The sequence below is a fragment of the Penicillium robsamsonii genome, assembly GCF_028829455.1.
Source record: "Penicillium robsamsonii strain IBT 29466 chromosome Unknown utg000003l_segment0_segment0, whole genome shotgun sequence".
NCBI lineage: Eukaryota > Fungi > Ascomycota > Eurotiomycetes > Eurotiales > Aspergillaceae > Penicillium > Penicillium robsamsonii.
Window position 1 is genome coordinate 1,551,396 of NW_026643221.1, and position 17,664 is coordinate 1,569,059.

The following is a 17,664-nucleotide window of genomic DNA, read 5'->3' on the forward strand; positions in this document are numbered from 1 at the left end:
ATCACCATATTGCATGGATAGGCAGTATGGAGGACACGGCTGGCTTGGCAAATTATTTCTCAGTTATTCTTGAAAAGTAGGCAAACGAGAGGAGTTGATGGATATATAGTTTTGGGCAGCGTTACTGCAGGACTAAGGACAGAAACACATTTAATTTACTTCAGCAACAGCAGAGAACCACATAGTTACGGGTCTATTTGATATTGTGGAACAATAACCTTGAAATGTTGTGTGACCTTGAGAGGCTGTGTAATGTGATCCTTGAAGTCTAATGTAATATAGATCTGCAGAACCCCCTACCTCGCATCTGACCTACCAATCCTGACTGACAACACTCATTCTATGCGTATCCACCCTCGATGGGCATCAAGCTCGGATTAGCTCGATTAAATAGCCGCCCCCTGAAGCTTAACCGCACCTGGCTCGTCTAATAAGGTAGTCAGCGTCTGGAACACAGTCACAGGATAATGTGACTTAGCCCTTGATGGGCATGATGATCAAGGGGGTAGTCCACGAGAATCCATTGAGAGGATCTATTTTTGAAGTGACTAGTAAGTCTTGACCCCCTTCCCGGTATAGTTTGCTGAGCGCAGCGAAGCAAAATAAATAGAAGCATACCGTATTCAGAGTATTGGCGATCTCATATTTCTGCTGGCGCGTACGAAGTAAACATACAAGATCATCAGACCATTCTATCTCGGCGTTATCATTCTTTAGCAAGGCTTGATTTTACTAAGCCTATCAACCAGACTCAATTGAATAACATGCGCAAGGGAGGGCAGTTGGACGATCGTAGAATCCGTCTCTATCTATAGCTTCTTGATTGAACCATTCACTGCTGCGGTAAATGTCTTATTGGTCTTACCAGTATTCTTAATCATACATTGACAGAATGACTCGGGTAGGATGTAGGGATAGGGTTCGTTCGGAAGGTTCGATGAGAGCGCGGCTGCGTTGCTTTTAATGGCTTTCTTCCAAATTGGCCACGTCGGCAACTATTCCAAGGCCAATTGGCACTATAGCACTCCGCGCTCCTGCCCAGCCCAGAGTGCCGGGTTGCGGTTGTACTGAGCCGACACAATGGGCACAAAGGAAAATGGTAGGTAATACACCGTACCTCGGTATGTTTTCCTTGTTGCGAAAGCTCCCATGTCCGGTTTCTGACCTACCAGGAAGAGACGGAGTTATATCAAGACACGATTATCTCCAACCTTGAGTGCATTTTATGGCCATCAAATCTGATATCGATGCGGTGACTGAACAAAGGCGACTAGTTTTTATTTCATGAAAAGAGTCGTCATTTGATTATTAGCTGAAGGGACATCCTTAGGTCTACCATTAGGTGATTCTGCGGCGCTAGCATAGGGAGTTCGATTGGTGAATAGCCTACATTAATAGTTCTGTTGGTTCTCTGGCATGCCTCTAGGAATCGGGCCAACCCGAGCCTTAATACCCAAATCAAGCGCAGCACGCGACATTCAGCTAGATGGCGCAGGGTAAAAGCACATTTTGGCAATATCACGTCGAGAGCCTGTGCTGCTGGCTATTCAGAGTGAACGAATGGCCAATACAGGATCGCATTTTGTTGCCATGGCGAACCTAACCTACGGGTTTCCAGCCTAGAAAACCGCCTTTAAGGATGTCTGCTGGTTTTGATTACAGAGAGGGGCATTATGACTTCTGTATTGCTTTGAATTCCTCAACTCATACTCCCTCCCACGTGAGCTTGGTAGAAGTCATGTAAAACCAAGGAAGAACATATCGTTAACTTGATCAGAAGTGAACAGTAAACTTGATATCTTCATAAATCTTCATGGTATGAGTATCGGCTCTGTATATCATTACATCACCGATGGCCCTACGTGTCGCATTAGGCAATCTGCATAGCTTGGCGCGAGCCCACACTCTGGAAATAACAACCAATCGTGGAGAATAAGTACTACGTTGTGGACGATGACTATACTTGATTTCAGAGATGAAGAATCTGTCGACTTGCCCAACCTGGAAGCAGCCTTATCTCAAGAGGATAGCCAGAGCTATGCTAAGAGCTTTAGACGAACAAAGATGCTCGTGCCTTCACGTTCTCATCCTAGCGCACCAGACAAACCCCCATTTGAGACAGTAGTGGGGCTTCTGAGGGCACCAATCGATCATGACAGAGATCTGACGGTATGAAAAGTATGGTAAAATCCAGTGCTATATAACTCTCTTATCTTGCTAAATATGATAAACTCGCTAATTTAAATAGACAAAATTACTAATCGACTATGTACTTTTCTGTGGGTTAAGATGGCTAGAGCCAAAATCCGTCATTACGATAGACAACGCCTTATTCCACCACTCAGAGCGGCTTGCGCAAATGTGTGCGGAAGCTAGGATGAAATTGGTTTATCTGCCGCTCTTTCGTCTTTCGCCGGACTTAAATCCAGTGGAAGAGTTATTTGCTGAGCTGAAAGATAATTGGAGTTACTATGAAAAAGCCCCCGGTCAAGGTTTTGATGTCTTGAATGGTGTATCAATGTGGTCGGTGCACAGGAAGAGAGCGCCAAAGGCCATTTTCGCCATGCGGACCTGAAAATAGATATTTGAGGTGGCTAACCACCGAAGGTTGGTATATATTGTGACACTATGTGAGTAAAGGGAAATCCCAAAGACGATGCGAGGTCTGACTTTGCTTGCGGTGGTTGGATCGTCCTTTTGACGGGGCTATATGAGTTGCGACTTTTTGCATATTTCTGCCCCATTGATATGTGATATATTTTTGATCACAAATAAGGACGGAGGTTGCCGTTTTCGCCTTCTATGTAGAAAATATGAAGCCCTGTTTTATACATGCAAGTTTTCAAGTAATATTAACTTGATTTTGTGCTAAGGTAAATGGTAGGCTCGACTTACAGTCACATAAATCTGTCAAGTCACCAAAAAGTCTCTCTCTATTAATGAGAACTAGTAGGGAAGGGGGCGAAAGGAGCTAAAGCCCAGGGTGATATGCACTATCGCGGGAGAAGGGCACAATATTGATAAAGGAGTACAGGGATACAAGTGAGATTCCTGATGAGAAGCGGGATCTGTGAATCCGATACGTGATTTCGATGCCTCATAACTTTGGTTTCCAGAGTTCGGACTAAAATGGAGATGCATTGTGATTTTATCGCTTCAGGGATGATGCCGAGTCTTAGACATTATTTCCTGGTTCATAGGGTAGTGAGAATCCCGTCTGTTTACATTCTTTAATAACCTCAATGTACAAGATATGAATTATAGAATGGATCAGCATTTCAATGATAATTGTAGGTTGGCCCGTCGTGCATAGTGCGAGCGGCCACCAGTTTGTCCGTGATATTCAGCTGTCCTACAAAGGACATGAGCATAAAAAAACGTGCATAAACTCTAATTACCGCGGACTAGTCTACCCCTAGCAAATTAGGATTAAAAGATTTTATGAACAAGTTCTTGGGTGGAGACGAAAGGTCTCTGTGGCTTCAGCAATGTGTAAAAAGGGGGCAAATAAAACCAACAAATGTGAGGAATACAGGAGACGGGCCAATTTGGCACAGAACTCTTTGAGGATTGTGGAGAGCATAGGATTCAGTGAGCATTCAAAGGAGCTTTGGGCGATCTAAGAGGGAAATGATGTACCAACGCGATCCTTTCCGATCGGGCATCCCGTGTAGATCCTGCGACGCACGTTGAGGTTCAGATCGACAATATGTCCCCCCATGGTAGTTACCAGGGACAAGACCCATTACTATTTAGAGGAGCTTCTCGCCATACGATGAAGGGGAGCCCCAGGTCAGAACATCTCTTTCGTGACCTATCGACTTGTCAGCATGTGGTTGACTCACCTCTTGGTGGGTATGGTGGCCCTCTCGACCACCTCAAGTGCCATTGGTCTTCATGGCGCTTTCAACGATCCGCTACAAGTGACACCCTCCTTCTCAGGCGACGACATCGTCCTACACCCAGGATGGGCACCTGGGCACGACCCTGATCACCTCGATCACCTGCGTCCAGGCCTGATAAAGACCCTCCACTACACACAAGAGGGCCATCGCCGTAAGCAATAACAGTTCGAAAGTCTCATTATTAATACCTAGTTGACTTTTCTATAGCTGCCGTCCACGGCGCGAAGCACGCCTCACTCGAGGCAAACTTCACGCGACATGCAGTTGTTCTCGACCACTCTACCAAGATTCAGAGTATCACCTGTGATGATGACGACATCCAGATTTGCTTCAGAACACCCGAGGCGCTCCAAGTGGCTGAAGAGTTTTGGTCCAGCGATATGACCCTAGTAACCTACCACACAGGCTGTGGTGATCACGGCTCTGGGAAGCGCAGCTTCTTCCATACTACTCGCCCCATCACCGTGGCGGACTCCCAGTGCGCTGTGATGGGGATTATCCCGATTGAAGAGGAGAAAGCACTTCACTCGGGAGTAGTTACATGGGGGACTTACCGGTCTAGTGACGGGCAAAAGAGATCAGAACACTCTGGGACAGGCGGGCACATACGCGTTGCCCAACCACCTTCGGATTCGGAGAATGGCGACGATATCACCACCAACCCAGACGCCCTGCATCATTTCTTCAATAACACCGACATTGACACCACCAACATGACCAAAGAGGTGGACTACCTGGATATCATGCCGATGGATGGCGAGATGAATGAGATGAACTCAACAGAGATGGGCGGGACCTCACTTTCCAGGAGATCCAGTCACCAATTGGCTGAGCGGGGAATCTTTTGGGATATTTGGGAAGGCTTGAAAGCTATGAGTGAGGTAAGATGACCTGGGCCATTCTCAGTGGATTTGAAGATCGATGAAGCTAAACTCAAGAATATATAGAAAATTGTCAGTGTGTTCGCTAAGGCAGTACCTGTCCTGCTTACTGTGCATGATATGATGCGCACCTACGTTGTTGTTAGCGCGAAGCTGTGGCTGGTTCGCTTTGGGGTCCCATTTGACCATTCAATCCATTATGATGTAACGGTCGACAAACATCTCGAAGGGAAGAGTGTCACGAACAAGCCCCCCTCCATCTTAGGGATTGGGGATGGCTTCAGCCTGGCCCAGACTATCGACCATGGTATGGAGTTCAATCTGCGGTGTGTGAAGTGCGGAATCCACGCCGATTTCAACATCGACGGACGACTGGCATTCAGCATTCTGGAAGGGGTGACTGAGGGCTTCGTGGAATTCGTTAATCGCGACCCATTCACACTGGATGCAGTGTTCGGGGTTACGATCCATAGCAAATTGGCCTCAAAGACGTGGTCAAAGAAGTGGTCAACACCGTTGGAGGATCGGAAGGCCAAGCAGGTCACCGCGGCCCCGTTTAGTCCTCTCACTATTCCGGGAATCATCACGTAAGTTTCATCCCTCTCCGTGTATATCTTCCATCCCATATGGAAAAGAACCGTCCTCGATTAACACTATGATCATGTAACCTAGGCTAGGGCCCCAAGTTTCCATCAGTGTTGCCTTCGACGCCACGGTGGAGGGAGAGTTAGAATTACTTCTCGGGGGCCAACTTGAAGTTGCAGCTGGAACCGCGCGTGCTAGCGTTAAGGGGAAGGAGGATAGCAAGCTCAAAGGCCTCGAGGTTCGAGTTCAACCTGTCTTCCAGGCATCTGGTAACCTTAAGATGACAGGCGACCTGGGTCTGCCCTTTGCGTTGGAGTGCGGAATAGACGTGCTCAATGGAAAGTTCAAGAAGACGGTCGGCATCATCCATACTCCATCTGTCTACGTCCAGGCGGAAGCAACCTTCGGTGGTAATGCATCGGCACCTTGTCATGACGGTGTGGAACTGCGTGCTGGTGCTAAGGAACGGATCCATGCAGCGGCCCTGGATATGTGGGAGTATGACCTCGTTGATCAGATTCTCTATGAAAGATCTTTGGGTTGTGTCACGTAAGTGCCTATCGCGCCGGATTGTGTTAAAAAGAAAGGCCATTCTAACTGCTTACCAATCCCTACAGGGCGAGCGGCTGGAATGATACCAATGTCCACGAATCCAAGGGGGTTATTAAGGACGTGATTAAGTCTTTCGACGGGAACGACACCGGATCCAATCCGCCGACTCTAAACGATGTGGCGAACACAATGAAAAAGCCAAAGACAACGAACGCCGGGTTCCGGTTAGTGATGGACGGTGAAGCAAACTCGATCATGGTGTCCGGCACGGATGGCGGTATTTATCTGGTTGACCGGGACAACAAGTATGACTTAAGCGCGCCATTTGGAACCACCGATCTGAAGCATAATACTCTGGTGATGGACGTGTTTGGACGTCTCATCGGCTACAAAGGTGTCACTCAGGCGCATGAAGCCTATCCGAATATAGCTGAGGTTCGAGCTGTCGACCCTCACCACGTTCCAGATGGCTTTCTAGCAACGTAAGTCCCTTTCCCCGGATTATACATATATAAATAATCCACCAAAAAGACTGACTCACCTCTGCCTGGACAGCTCAATTGTCGAACTGGAGACCTCTGAGCCTGGTAAGAAGTTCTATGGCATTCCTTACCTCCTTCCAAAGGATGTGCCTAGCGTTTACACGCCGGACATTGGGTATACCACCTTTTGTAAGACAGATCAGGGCCTGCGGCTATATATGACGAGAGCTGCGATCGACAAGGATGGCAACGTACGAAATACCGGGCAAGATTCCCCCAATGCGAGCGCGAAAACATATTACAACGAATTCTTTAGGCAACTAGGTATTGGTCTGAGCAATTGCCGGACCATCCAATTGACCTCCTCAGAGAACTAGGTCTCCTCAATACCGGGTTGCGAGGTTGAGGTCATCAAGGTCCCAGTTATGTCATTAGATAGTTCCTAATAGCTCATAATTATACTCCTACTACTGTTATTACTACTATTAGCTCGATTCAGTCCATGTAGTGTGCAGTGGACAATGCTGCTCGTGTTTCGAAGGCTAGGTGACACCTCCCTATTATTGACTATCACTCGCCACTCTATACGTTAGTGGATACACGTTGGCGGGGCCTCATTGTAGGCTTTCCCATCCTCCCACTCACACAGCTAGTGAAATTTTATGGATGGGATGGATCATGCCAAGCGCCTAACACACCTACCGAGGATTCTGCCAAAACCTGTTTTTTACGCAGGTTTTGTAGGCCTAAGCCCACACGATGGGTCCTGGGTTGATTCCTCGGTGGAGGTCTTCGACGCATTTATGGGGTTTGTTGTTGTCTAATAATCATAAGTAGGATGATCTCTCTCACTATTCCCTAGGCCGTACTCGGGTTGGCGCTATAATTAAATTAAGCGAATGTGGCTGCTCTAACGAAATCCTTCAAGGTATGACCTAATCTTCAGGCAGGGGGAGTCACTCTAGTTAGGACAAGGGGGGAGGGTCGCTGTAGTAATCCCCTCTATGCAACTATACCGTAGATAACGTATTTCACAAGCGAGTGACGCTCACAAGCGAGTGACGCACCCCAACCAGCCTACTGATTTCAACTTCTTTTATATCAACAAAAATGTCATTAAATCAGCTCAACTAATTAAGTGGTCTATTTGGACATGTTTCCCTTCGATGCCCTGGCAATCTGCATATTCCACACCCCCGGGGGGGCCGAGTACGTGGCTGAATACCCGATTCTCTAGAGGTGCTAGGGCCGGGGGGGTTTGCTTCACTTGCTTCCTGTTGCTGCATAATTAATGCAGAAGCTTCTTCAATTGAAAATCCCTCTTCAGAAGTGATCGGCCTTCGAGATCTAGTCCGCTTTTGCTTCTGCTTCTCGTTTTCAGCGCGTAATTCCTTGTTTTCCTTCGCTAAAAAAATAGCACCTTGCATTATAAGACGGAAGCCTTTTATAAGCTGGTTTAATGCACGATCTGACGGGCTGGGCGGGCTTCGAGACCTCGTACGAAGTAAAGCTTTGATTGACGAAGCCTGTCGACGTAGTTCTTTCTCTGTAGTAGGTGTTTTTGGTGTGAAATTCCGGCTTAAATCGCTCCCCCTGCTAGGGGGGGGGGTGTTGGGGTTCGAAGTTAAATATTCAGCTTCGAGATCACTCTTTCTGGTGAAAAAGGGACTAAACCAGCTGCTCCGAAGCTATTCTTGATAGTTTCCGATTTAAAAGCTTTAATTCGTGCGAGGGGGTATGCTTCGAGGAAGTCAAGTTTATCAATATGATTCACTTAGAGCCTCATTTTTGTCTCCACCAGCCGCCCGTATGATCGTTTTAACACAGCAAAACAGCCAATATCGAGAGGCTGTAAAAGATGAGAGGAGTGCGGAGGCATACAAATAGGTATTATCCTATTTTGCTCGCAAAGTTCATCGAATTTTGGGGTTAAATGACTCCCGTGTCCGTCAAGAACTAGCAGCCTATACCTTCCCTTCGTACGAAGAGAAGTGCTAGGAATAAAGAGCTTTTTAAGCCAGCGAACTCCTATTTCATCTGAAGTCCAACCATTAGGACTAACTTCAATTCGCCAGTCGTTTGGTAGGCCTTCAAACCATGATTCTAAGTAGACTTTGCCTTTGAAAATGATACACGGAGGGAGGGCCCACCCCGCTGAATTTATACACTCAATAGTAGTCACCCATTCACGATTTCCAGGTTGTAAAAGCGGGCGCTGACCGTAGAATTCAGCTCTTGTAACTACCTTCGTAGTAGCGATTAATCCCATTGCGAAACCAGTCTCGTCAAAGTTATAAACGTCTTCAGGATCGATCCCAAATTGAAAGATGGTTTTTTGAACAAGATTAAACCACTCTTGGATAATCTTTAGGTCTTCGCACTTTGCACGTTCGAAATTATATCGTTTCGAGAATCGGGAGGAGAGGAGAGGATATCGTTTAATGAAGTTTGTAACCCAATTTTCGCCGACCGAAGGAGCTGGGGTTATGCCACGTTGTTGAAGTAAAAGATTCGCCATTTCTCGTACAGTAGTAGGGCGGGGAGCTGCTCCACGAGAGTCCATAGAGACGATCCATTTTTGAAGAGATTCCTCTTCAATTGATGTCAATTTATGGGAGTTTGCGCGTGAAGTCGCGCGACTTTCAACCCCTCGGAGGCGTCGACGGAGGGTGGCCTCAGGCACTTGAAAACAGCGTGCTGCTCCACGAATAGAGGCGAATTCTTGATTTTTAAAAGCCTTGATAGCTAATAATATCCTACCCTCTTGCTGTGTTGAATTTTGACAGCTTTGAGAGCGAATTGGTGGCATGGTGGGGGGTTGAAATGATTAAGTGCTAAATCATGGACGCGTTTTGGTTGGGGTGCGTCACTCGCTTGTGTGCGTCACTCGCTTGTGAAATACGTTAGTTAACTAGTTAGTTAGCTTGATTGTCGGCCTGGTATTTTAGGCAATTAAGCCACCAGTTAACTATCCACCTCCCAATACGGCTAGTGCAACGCTATCAGGTTAACCAGGAGGAAAACGACGAGTATGGCTTCCGTTCTTTCGCCTCGGCTAAATATCTATGCTGCGATCCAAGAGCCCGGACTAAGAAAGCCTTCATGCGCATCTACATTCAATTTCCCCATCGGAAGACTGAAATGGATGATACATTATGGCCGGTGTTGCAGCTTGAAGAACTTCCTTTCTACTGATATGGCTTCTCCAGATATTGAACCTCACTTGGTTGTCATTGCGAAGTATAATGCGACATATTACAAATAGCAAAGACCGAAAATATTCCTGGCGTTAGTTGTGAAGATAATCACACTTTTTGCGACTTCCTCGATGCTGCCCAGTAAATTCGAGAAAACCAACACGCAGCCACTTCTACCCTTGGCGGCAACATATGATCGTTAAAATGGGAACTCTCTTTCCATGATATTCTGAGGGCCTATTGAGACATCAAGACCAGAAGCATACTCAGATTCGGAAGAAGAGCCTAGCGGCCTCTATCCCCGGAAGACGACTTCTACGAGACAAAGGAAGAGATTTCACAGGACTCGCTGATGATGCAAAAACCAGTGGCATCACTACAGTAAATATTACTATGTCAACGGAGAGCCTAGACCAGAGGATTAAAAACACTAGAAAAAGAGTGGGAAGCCCCCCCCCCCCCCCCCAAGCTCCCAACACCAAACCTAGGTGTATTGGGCGCTTGGCACGATTATATCCTTGCTATTGCCCGTTAAGCGAATCTGGTAACCGAATTTTTCTAATCGCTTTTTTAGGATGGTACTGTTGACAAGGTTATCCTCGGCGACTAAAACGTATAGTTTTGACCTTCCTTTGTATTAGTTATCGTCGTATCGGAAGCTTCGGTTGGCGCCTTAGATTCTTTGAGGATAACGCGAGTCCTTTCCTCTTTTTCTTACTTACAAGCGGTAACAAGGCCTTTAAAAAAGTTATAAGTATCTTCCTATTAAGTGTGAAGAGAATTAGCCTGAAGAAAGGGATCAGTTCTTTGTCTAGGGTCTGTAACTGATCATTCAAGTCTCATTTATACCCGTTGTCCCATGATTTTACGCACTTGTGTATGTACACATATTAATGGAAGGCACGCTAAGCCTTATTTGGCTACCGCCGTGGTGTCTAGCGCTAGGTGAAAAGAAAAGCCACGCCCTAATTACTCCGTACTTCTTACCACTTGCTTAATTGGTAATAGTAATCACCGATAATCCCCGGGACACGCTAGTATGGTATTTATGTCCCACTTTATATGACAACAATAGGATTTGTTTTTTGAATAATTTTAATATGAAGTTTATCGGCTTGGAAAAGTTCTCCACCTCCCGGGGACCTCGGGACAACTACCGAGACACCACTTTCTATGTTTAGCTCATTATTCAGATGGTCGAGTAAAACTTCGCTAATTCATTTATATTTTACATAGAGATATCATATGTATGATCTGAATTGATGCACCAACACTCGTAGGTGATGTTTGATCTAAAGGCTGGACCTCGAAAGGCCATACTGGCTGATCAACTTCTCTGCACAAAGTGCACCAGTGACATACGCAGTAGCCTGAACATGCGCATTCACTAACACAGGCACGACCGACATATCTGCCACACGCAGGTTCTCAATACCTGTGACCTTGAAATCTGGATCCACGACCGCGTCCACGTCACCCTTCTTACCCATCTTCACCGTGCCCGTCATGTGCCAGCTCGACGAGATGTTCTGCCGCCAGTATTCGAGCAAATCCTCGTCTGACTCGCCCTTGGGCATTGCCAACTCTGCCACGTTGTCCTTTGTGTAGGATTCGTGCTTGGCGATGCGGAATGAGTCGCGCAAAGCCTCGATCGCGAGTCGGCGGTCGAATGGGTGGGCCAGGAACTTGGGATTGAAAGAGAGAGGAGCATCGGGATCCGACGATTGCAATGTGACTTCCCCGCGAGTCTGTGCGTTGAACAAGAAGACAAGCAAACAGGAGTAGCTCAATGCCTCGGGCGGGAAATCTGGGATGACCCAGTGAACAGGGAAATGGGTGAGGATCTCGTAGTGAGGGACGGTCTCCTGTAGAAGATACTTCTGCTCATCTGCTGGGAGGGCCTTGAACTCTGATGAGGAAGTGAGCTGCTCAGTCAGCTTGAACCAGCCGATGCCCAACTCGCAGGCAAATTTCGACCAAGGCCCTGTCCCGTCTTCCTGCCATTGCTCCAGCGCGGCATCCATGGCGGCCTTGTCGCCATAAAAGGCTTTTCGGTCCGTGCTATGTTCTGTGCGAGTGTTCACCATTGGTACGAAGCAATGGTCTCGGAGCCCCTGGCCAATGGCTGGTACATCGTGAACGACGGGGATATTGTATTGCTGGAGTTGGGCGGCGGGGCCTATGCCTGAGTGCATCAGGATGCGGGGATCGTTTAGCGAACCGGCGGATAAGATGACTTCCTTTTCGGCGCGGTCTGTTTACGGGTATTAGTATCTGGGTAACTCGCAGCATGGATAGGGGGGCGTATTCACATTCGGTCCCGTTCGACACAACGCCCACAGCCTGCTTCCCCTCCAAGAGGATACGCTGCACAGGGGCCCCAGTGACAATAGTCAAATTATCCAGTTTCTCCTTAATCAGGTCCCCGGCTGTTGAGCGCAACCCCTTGTGCGTCGAGTTAATCAACACCGACATCCCGATTGGATCCCCCGAGTTATGATCTGGGTTCAATGGAAACCCAGCCTCCTCGAACACATCCAAGACGTCTGTTAAATCCCGCTCCCACTCCTGTGCAAAGCCCACATGCAACGGGCCCTCACTTCCATGATCTTCCTTCTTCGGGTCTGCATACTTCCTATCTATGCCCTCCGGAATCTCCCCATGGAACGTCTCTAGATTTTTAAACTTTTGCTGGACATTTCCCCACGCAAAAGTCTCATCCCCGACAATTCTCGCCCACTCTTGGTAATCGTCACGTGCCCCGATACTGTACACGCCAAAATTGATGGAGCTTGACCCGCCCATACACCGGCCGCGACTGTAGTCGATCTCACGGTTGTTGCACTCCGGCTGCGGGGTGGTCTTGTATCCCCAGTTCATTGGCTGCTCCTGGAAGGTGAGCCATCGCTGGCCGTCGATGCGAAGATTGCGATCTTCGTAATTGTCGCCTGCTTCTAGGAGGAGGACGCGGGGCTTTGCGGTAGAGTTTGCGAGGCCGGTGGCGAGGGCACAGCCAGATGGGCCGGCTGTAAGATAGATGTATTAGAAGATTTGGATTTGGAGAATGGGTGGATGTGGGGTGTTTTGTTTGTTGGGATTTGGGCGGATTTGGTCTCATTTCTCAAGTTCGTTTTCTCCATTTACGATCATGAGACCTGTGTGGGCCAACAAAGCTAGAGCGGAATGATGATTACTCACTCCCGACGACGATGAAGTCAAATGTGGACATGGTGCGAAACGACCTGATGAGACGGTACCGATGTCGGATTGGAAGTGAAATCAGCAAAAAAATACAAGCACCAATAAACAAGTTTGAAATTTGGGTGGGAAATTATTTGGAGGAAAGGAAGAATAAATACGTGATTTCCAACGGAGAACAGCGGAGAAAACTACAGGGGAAGACTCTATTCCCAATGTGGTAATTCATGCAAGTCTCAAAGCTTTCTAACGTCCCGATCCAGCTACTTGATGAGTCCGCCAATGATAAGTTGGCTTGTAGCCTGAACCCCCCACCAAGCCTGTAACGGTTCCAAAGTATAACCCGTGGGTCGGGACATGCCTCCCGTGTCGGACAAACGGATTTTCACCCCCCGCACCAATTACAGCGGTATTTCTATCTTAGACGTGGTGGACCTGGTGGAGCTGGTGGGGTTCATGCAAATTTCCATGGATGATCTTTACATGGATGATCTTCCAGGGGTTGACCATTCGCGCTATGGGGTTAGCCTGACAAGCTAAGTTGTATAACATAGTAATTCTCGACGTTCTGGAAATTCCTGGTGGGCCGGTCTGGCTGCAGGCTTTCTTTTTAATTCCCTCCAACTCCCGTCCTCATCTTCCGTTGTCTTGTCTTCCGCTTTGCGAACTACCGACTTCTAGGAATGGCCGGTAACGTCGAGGCATGGACCTTGTTGTCCTTGGCCCTTCTAATCATTATCATACGTATTATGGTACGATGGAAGCTCGTTGGGCCAGCCAATTTCCAACTTGATGATTATCTCATGCCATTGGCGGGGGTATGTTATTTTGCCTGCCCTATGAGCACCGTTGAAAGAACTATAATTGACGCCTTGCTCCTTGATAGATCCTTTTTGTACTCGAAACAGTAGCGGCGTATCTCGTCGGTGCCAAATTCCAGGGCCTGACTAACAGCTACATGACACCTGAGCAGCGAGCAACCCTCGATCCCCATTCGACTGAGTGGTCCAATCGTGTTGCTGGGTCTAAGATCCAGATCATTGGATGGTCATTATACGTGGCTATTCTCTGGCTGGTCAAATTCAGCTTGGCAGTCTTTTACTCTCGATTGACGTGCGCTTCACACATCACCTTGGACATAATGAAACAATTCGCTGAGCATATTACAGGACTGGCCTCCAACACCTCCCCACCCGAGTTCGGCTGGGATATATTATTCTAGGTGTGACATACCTCGCAACAGCGTTGTCCCTCCTGCTGTCATGTCAGCCCTTCCATGCATTTTGGCAGATCCACCCTGATCCTGGCAGTGAGTTACATTGTCACCAGATATAGTAGTCTTCTTATCTGACTAGATTTGCACAGATCTCTGTCAGCCAACCAAATCCCACGTTTATGTTTTTGTCGTCGTCGTACTCAACATTGTCACGGACATCTACCTTCTCTCAATCCCGCTCCCACTTCTCTGGACTGTCAACCTGAACCTGAAACGAAAGCTCCCCCTTATGGTTCTCTTCTCTGGCGCTACATTCGTCATGCTAGCTGGGATTATCCGGGCTGCTACGATTATGAAGGTACGTGCCATGCAATGATAATATACCTATACAGAAAAACACGCCTATTACGTATCATATATCTGACACACATGTTACAGTCCAGCCCTGACGGAGCTGAATCTGGCTCCCAATGGGCCTGTCGTGAAACTTTTGTCTCAATCGTTGTTTCAAACCTGCCCATCATCCAACCACTTATCCGCAAGGGCTTCAGGAAAATCGGTCTCTCTCACATCTTCAGTTCCTCGGGAGGAAAGACATCAGGTCAGCCATACCCGCTCTCTAGCCGAGGTTTACAGACCTTGACAACCCGCGGCGAGGGTGATACCAAGAAGGGTAAGACAAATGCTGCTGCTCCATCACATATGCAGGCATCCGCATGGGGCAGCGATGAGCATATCCTAGCTCAGTCCGAGCCGGGCTCCAAGGATATTACTGTTGTCTCGGAGACTGTCGTGCAGAGTGAACCATGGACCTTCGAGGAGGGATCTGGAGTGGGTCATTCGACATCGCCTCCGAAGGAGTGGGAGAGTCAGGTGTCGCATCGATGAGCGCCACTTACGGAATGCGAGGTGTTGTATATATGTAATTACTTAGGTTGGCGGGTATTGATCCCTGCACCCCAAAAATCTGCAGAGCCTTGATGAATATAGTATGGGCCAAGAAGTATATAAATTATCTATGGGATGGATTCTTATTTGGACATTAGGGTGTTTTTATTTCTTTTCTACCTGTACAAATTGGTCTTGTCCTTGAAATACATTCTGTTTTTTTTTTCACAGGACTGAGCCTCCACACAACATACTTCATATTTCGTTAGTGCTGAAAACATTATAAAGTGTAGAAAGGAAGCCGAGTCATGTGTGCATTATGCCATCGGGTCCAATTCAAACAACCTAGCACACAGCTAGTTTCATTAGCGCTGCAAATTTTGGACTGGCCTGGATATGCAGGTCCCCGTCGAACCATCTGAGCCAATCTCCATTGATCACCACGATCCTGTTCCCCCCTGGTTTATCTGTGTCTCATACCAAGTCTGTCCCATATTATTCTCTCTGGACTCGATAGTTTCAATAGCAAACATGTATTATTTCTTTTCTGGTATACATTATTCCTCTCATTTAACCGATCGCAACACGAAAACCATGCTATTTCATTAACACGAGCTTCTGGTCACGCGCGATATATACCTGAGCCCCCGACTTCTATCACTGCTTCACAAAATCCGTCGCATGTTCCTTATACAAGGTACTAGAATCTAAAATCTCCCCAGTAGAAGATTTCACAAAATCAACCTGTAAGTGCTGCTCATCCAAAAATCTGAGTGTGCTGTAGCTATAGTCATCGGCATACGCAAACTCCGTATAGGCAGGCTTGCTTCCCACATCGCTCAAACCCTCAACATTACCCGGGCCACCAGCAACAATATACATGGGTGCCTTAGGGTTGTGCATACCGTTGGAATCGGCGGTACCGTTAACAACGGGCGCAAACCGCTGCGAGTTGTGAACATGGCCAAAAACACCGAGGTCAACACCATACTGGTAGAACAGGCCCTCAAACGCCTCTTGGCAGGGGCCGCAGATGTTCGATGATTTTCCAGTTGAGTACCACGGTCTGTGTCCGGCAACAACTACCCAGGGAGTGACAGTCCGGTCGACGGAAGCGAGATCAGCCTCGAGGAACTCAAGCTGTTGGTTCTCAGTGCCAAAGGGGCCGCCGTTCAGCTTGGCACTGCCATCTTTGCCGCTTGGTGCTTTAGGGAAGTCTGTTTCGGTGTCGATCATTACGACATGCGCCATACCGTATTCGAAGGAATACCAGAAGGGCGGCTTTGACAGGCTGCGGGCCTTTCGGGCCAGAGTTTGGGCCGTTGGGTTGGAGGACGAGGAAACAAACGACTGGGGCATGGTTTTCTCGTACCGATGCATGAACTCAGTGAAGTTGTTCTGGCCTTTGGGGCAGAGGTTGTTCAGGTATGGGATCTCCGAGCAGTCTGCTTCGTGGTTTCCAGGGCTGGCCATGTAGAGCTTGCGGCCTGCGATTGGTGCGAGCTGGTCGTAGAATTGCTCAACAATGGACTCGTAGGCTTCTTTGCCGTCGAGCAGGTTTGCGAATTTGAGATACCAGTCGTCTGCGTAAGCAAAATCTCCTGGGTGGATGATAAGCTCGTAGTCGTCTACTGTCTGCGCAAGGCGACCAATTGTGGTGTGGTTTAATTCTGGCTCGACGACTGGAATAGTGTCCTTTTTGGTGCTTTTGCTTGTGAAGCCGTCTTTGCCGTAGACACCTAGATCAATGATCACATCCATATTAAAGGCAGTTTTATCGCCTGGCGTGCGAGGGCTGAGGAAATGGCCTATGGTTGAGTTGGTGGACTCGATCTTATAGTAGTAGGTTGTCGCCGGGGTCAGGCCCGTTAGGACGGCGACATTCGACCACGTCCGGGAAGGGTCGTAGGTGCTCGACAAGGATGAGCAGGCTTTGGTATTCAGGTTGTTTTCCGACAAGCCATAATGCACGCAACTCTGTTCCAGCTGCTGAAAGGTGTTCCAACCGACAGATACAGCTATAGCCGAATAAGTTAATCCTGATTCAGATTCATTATATTTAGCAAGTTTCTTACCATCAGGACCATAGACTGCCAATCGCTGCTGGAATGGCGTACTCAAATCCGTCGGAATCTTTGGATAACTAACACCAGCAAAGGCGCAGCCAGCCACAAAGGGCAGTAACTTGAGCGACAAAATTCCACCCATGACCAAATAATATAATTAATTCCCCGAATGTGAGACCTTAGGACCATGCCACAAAGACTCCATGGCTCAATATATATAATTTGTACCTCGGTGCAGGTACCGTAAGCATCATATATTCGCGTACGTCGAAATGCAACCAGGGCCAATCATGCCCGAAGGCCAACGCACGTCGTTCAGTCTATAGATCGTTTTTATGCATTGTCAACTGATCGACGACTTTCATTCGGCACAAAAGGTTACTATGGCCGTTTAGGATTAATGTAGGTATACTAGATGGGAAAGCTCGGGGAAAGCATCAACTTTCAGCGACGGGCGGTTTAGATGTCGGAGGGTAATTTATGGGCCGCCCTTGTTTAGTGTGCACGTGTGGAAACGTGGTGTGTTGGTTGGCTTTCCGGGGAATTGGTTTAGATTAATCTATGCATGTGATTGCTTACGTCTGAAACGTTCATTTTTTCGACTTGGATACACATGCCTACCTGTTGAGAAAACAAGAGTTAGAAACTGATCACCGATATGCCACCGAAATTTGACCAAATTTGTGCCGAAAAC

The 17,664-nt window shown here is 47.7% G+C and overlaps 5 protein-coding genes across 5 annotated transcripts; 2 read left to right on the top strand and 3 right to left on the bottom strand.

The window, feature by feature from the left end:
* Positions 1–5,519: 5,519 nt before the first annotated feature.
* N7447_005322 (uncharacterized protein) lies at positions 5,520–6,180 on the bottom strand (the record flags this gene model as incomplete). The annotated part of the gene is made up of 2 exons (XM_057229584.1): positions 5,520–5,904; positions 5,987–6,180. 2 exons carry the CDS (start codon positions 6,178–6,180, stop codon positions 5,520–5,522), a joined length of 579 nt encoding a protein of 192 aa, XP_057084674.1.
* A 4,714-nt stretch (positions 6,181–10,894) lies between these two features.
* Positions 10,895–12,831, bottom strand: N7447_005323 (GMC family oxidoreductase; the record flags this gene model as incomplete). The annotated part of the gene is made up of 3 exons (XM_057229585.1): positions 10,895–11,856; positions 11,915–12,628; positions 12,801–12,831. The coding sequence occupies 3 exons, from the start codon at positions 12,829–12,831 to the stop codon at positions 10,895–10,897; spliced, it is 1,707 nt and encodes a 568-aa protein (XP_057084675.1).
* Positions 12,832–13,483: 652 nt separating this feature from the next.
* N7447_005324 (uncharacterized protein) lies at positions 13,484–14,904 on the top strand (the record flags this gene model as incomplete). The annotated part of the gene is made up of 5 exons (XM_057229586.1): positions 13,484–13,618; positions 13,687–13,913; positions 13,970–14,109; positions 14,166–14,374; positions 14,455–14,904. The coding sequence occupies 5 exons, from the start codon at positions 13,484–13,486 to the stop codon at positions 14,902–14,904; spliced, it is 1,161 nt and encodes a 386-aa protein (XP_057084676.1).
* A 657-nt stretch (positions 14,905–15,561) lies between these two features.
* Positions 15,562–17,112, bottom strand: N7447_005325 (purple acid phosphatase family protein; the record flags this gene model as incomplete). The annotated part of the gene is made up of 2 exons (XM_057229587.1): positions 15,562–16,922; positions 16,980–17,112. The coding sequence occupies 2 exons, from the start codon at positions 17,110–17,112 to the stop codon at positions 15,562–15,564; spliced, it is 1,494 nt and encodes a 497-aa protein (XP_057084677.1).
* Positions 17,113–17,157: 45 nt separating this feature from the next.
* Positions 17,158–17,523, top strand: N7447_005326 (uncharacterized protein; the record flags this gene model as incomplete). The annotated part of the gene is given in 4 exon segments (XM_057229588.1): positions 17,158–17,213; positions 17,253–17,372; positions 17,386–17,443; positions 17,470–17,523. 4 exon segments carry the CDS (start codon positions 17,158–17,160, stop codon positions 17,521–17,523), a joined length of 288 nt encoding a protein of 95 aa, XP_057084678.1.
* Between the last annotated feature and the right edge of the window lie 141 nt (positions 17,524–17,664).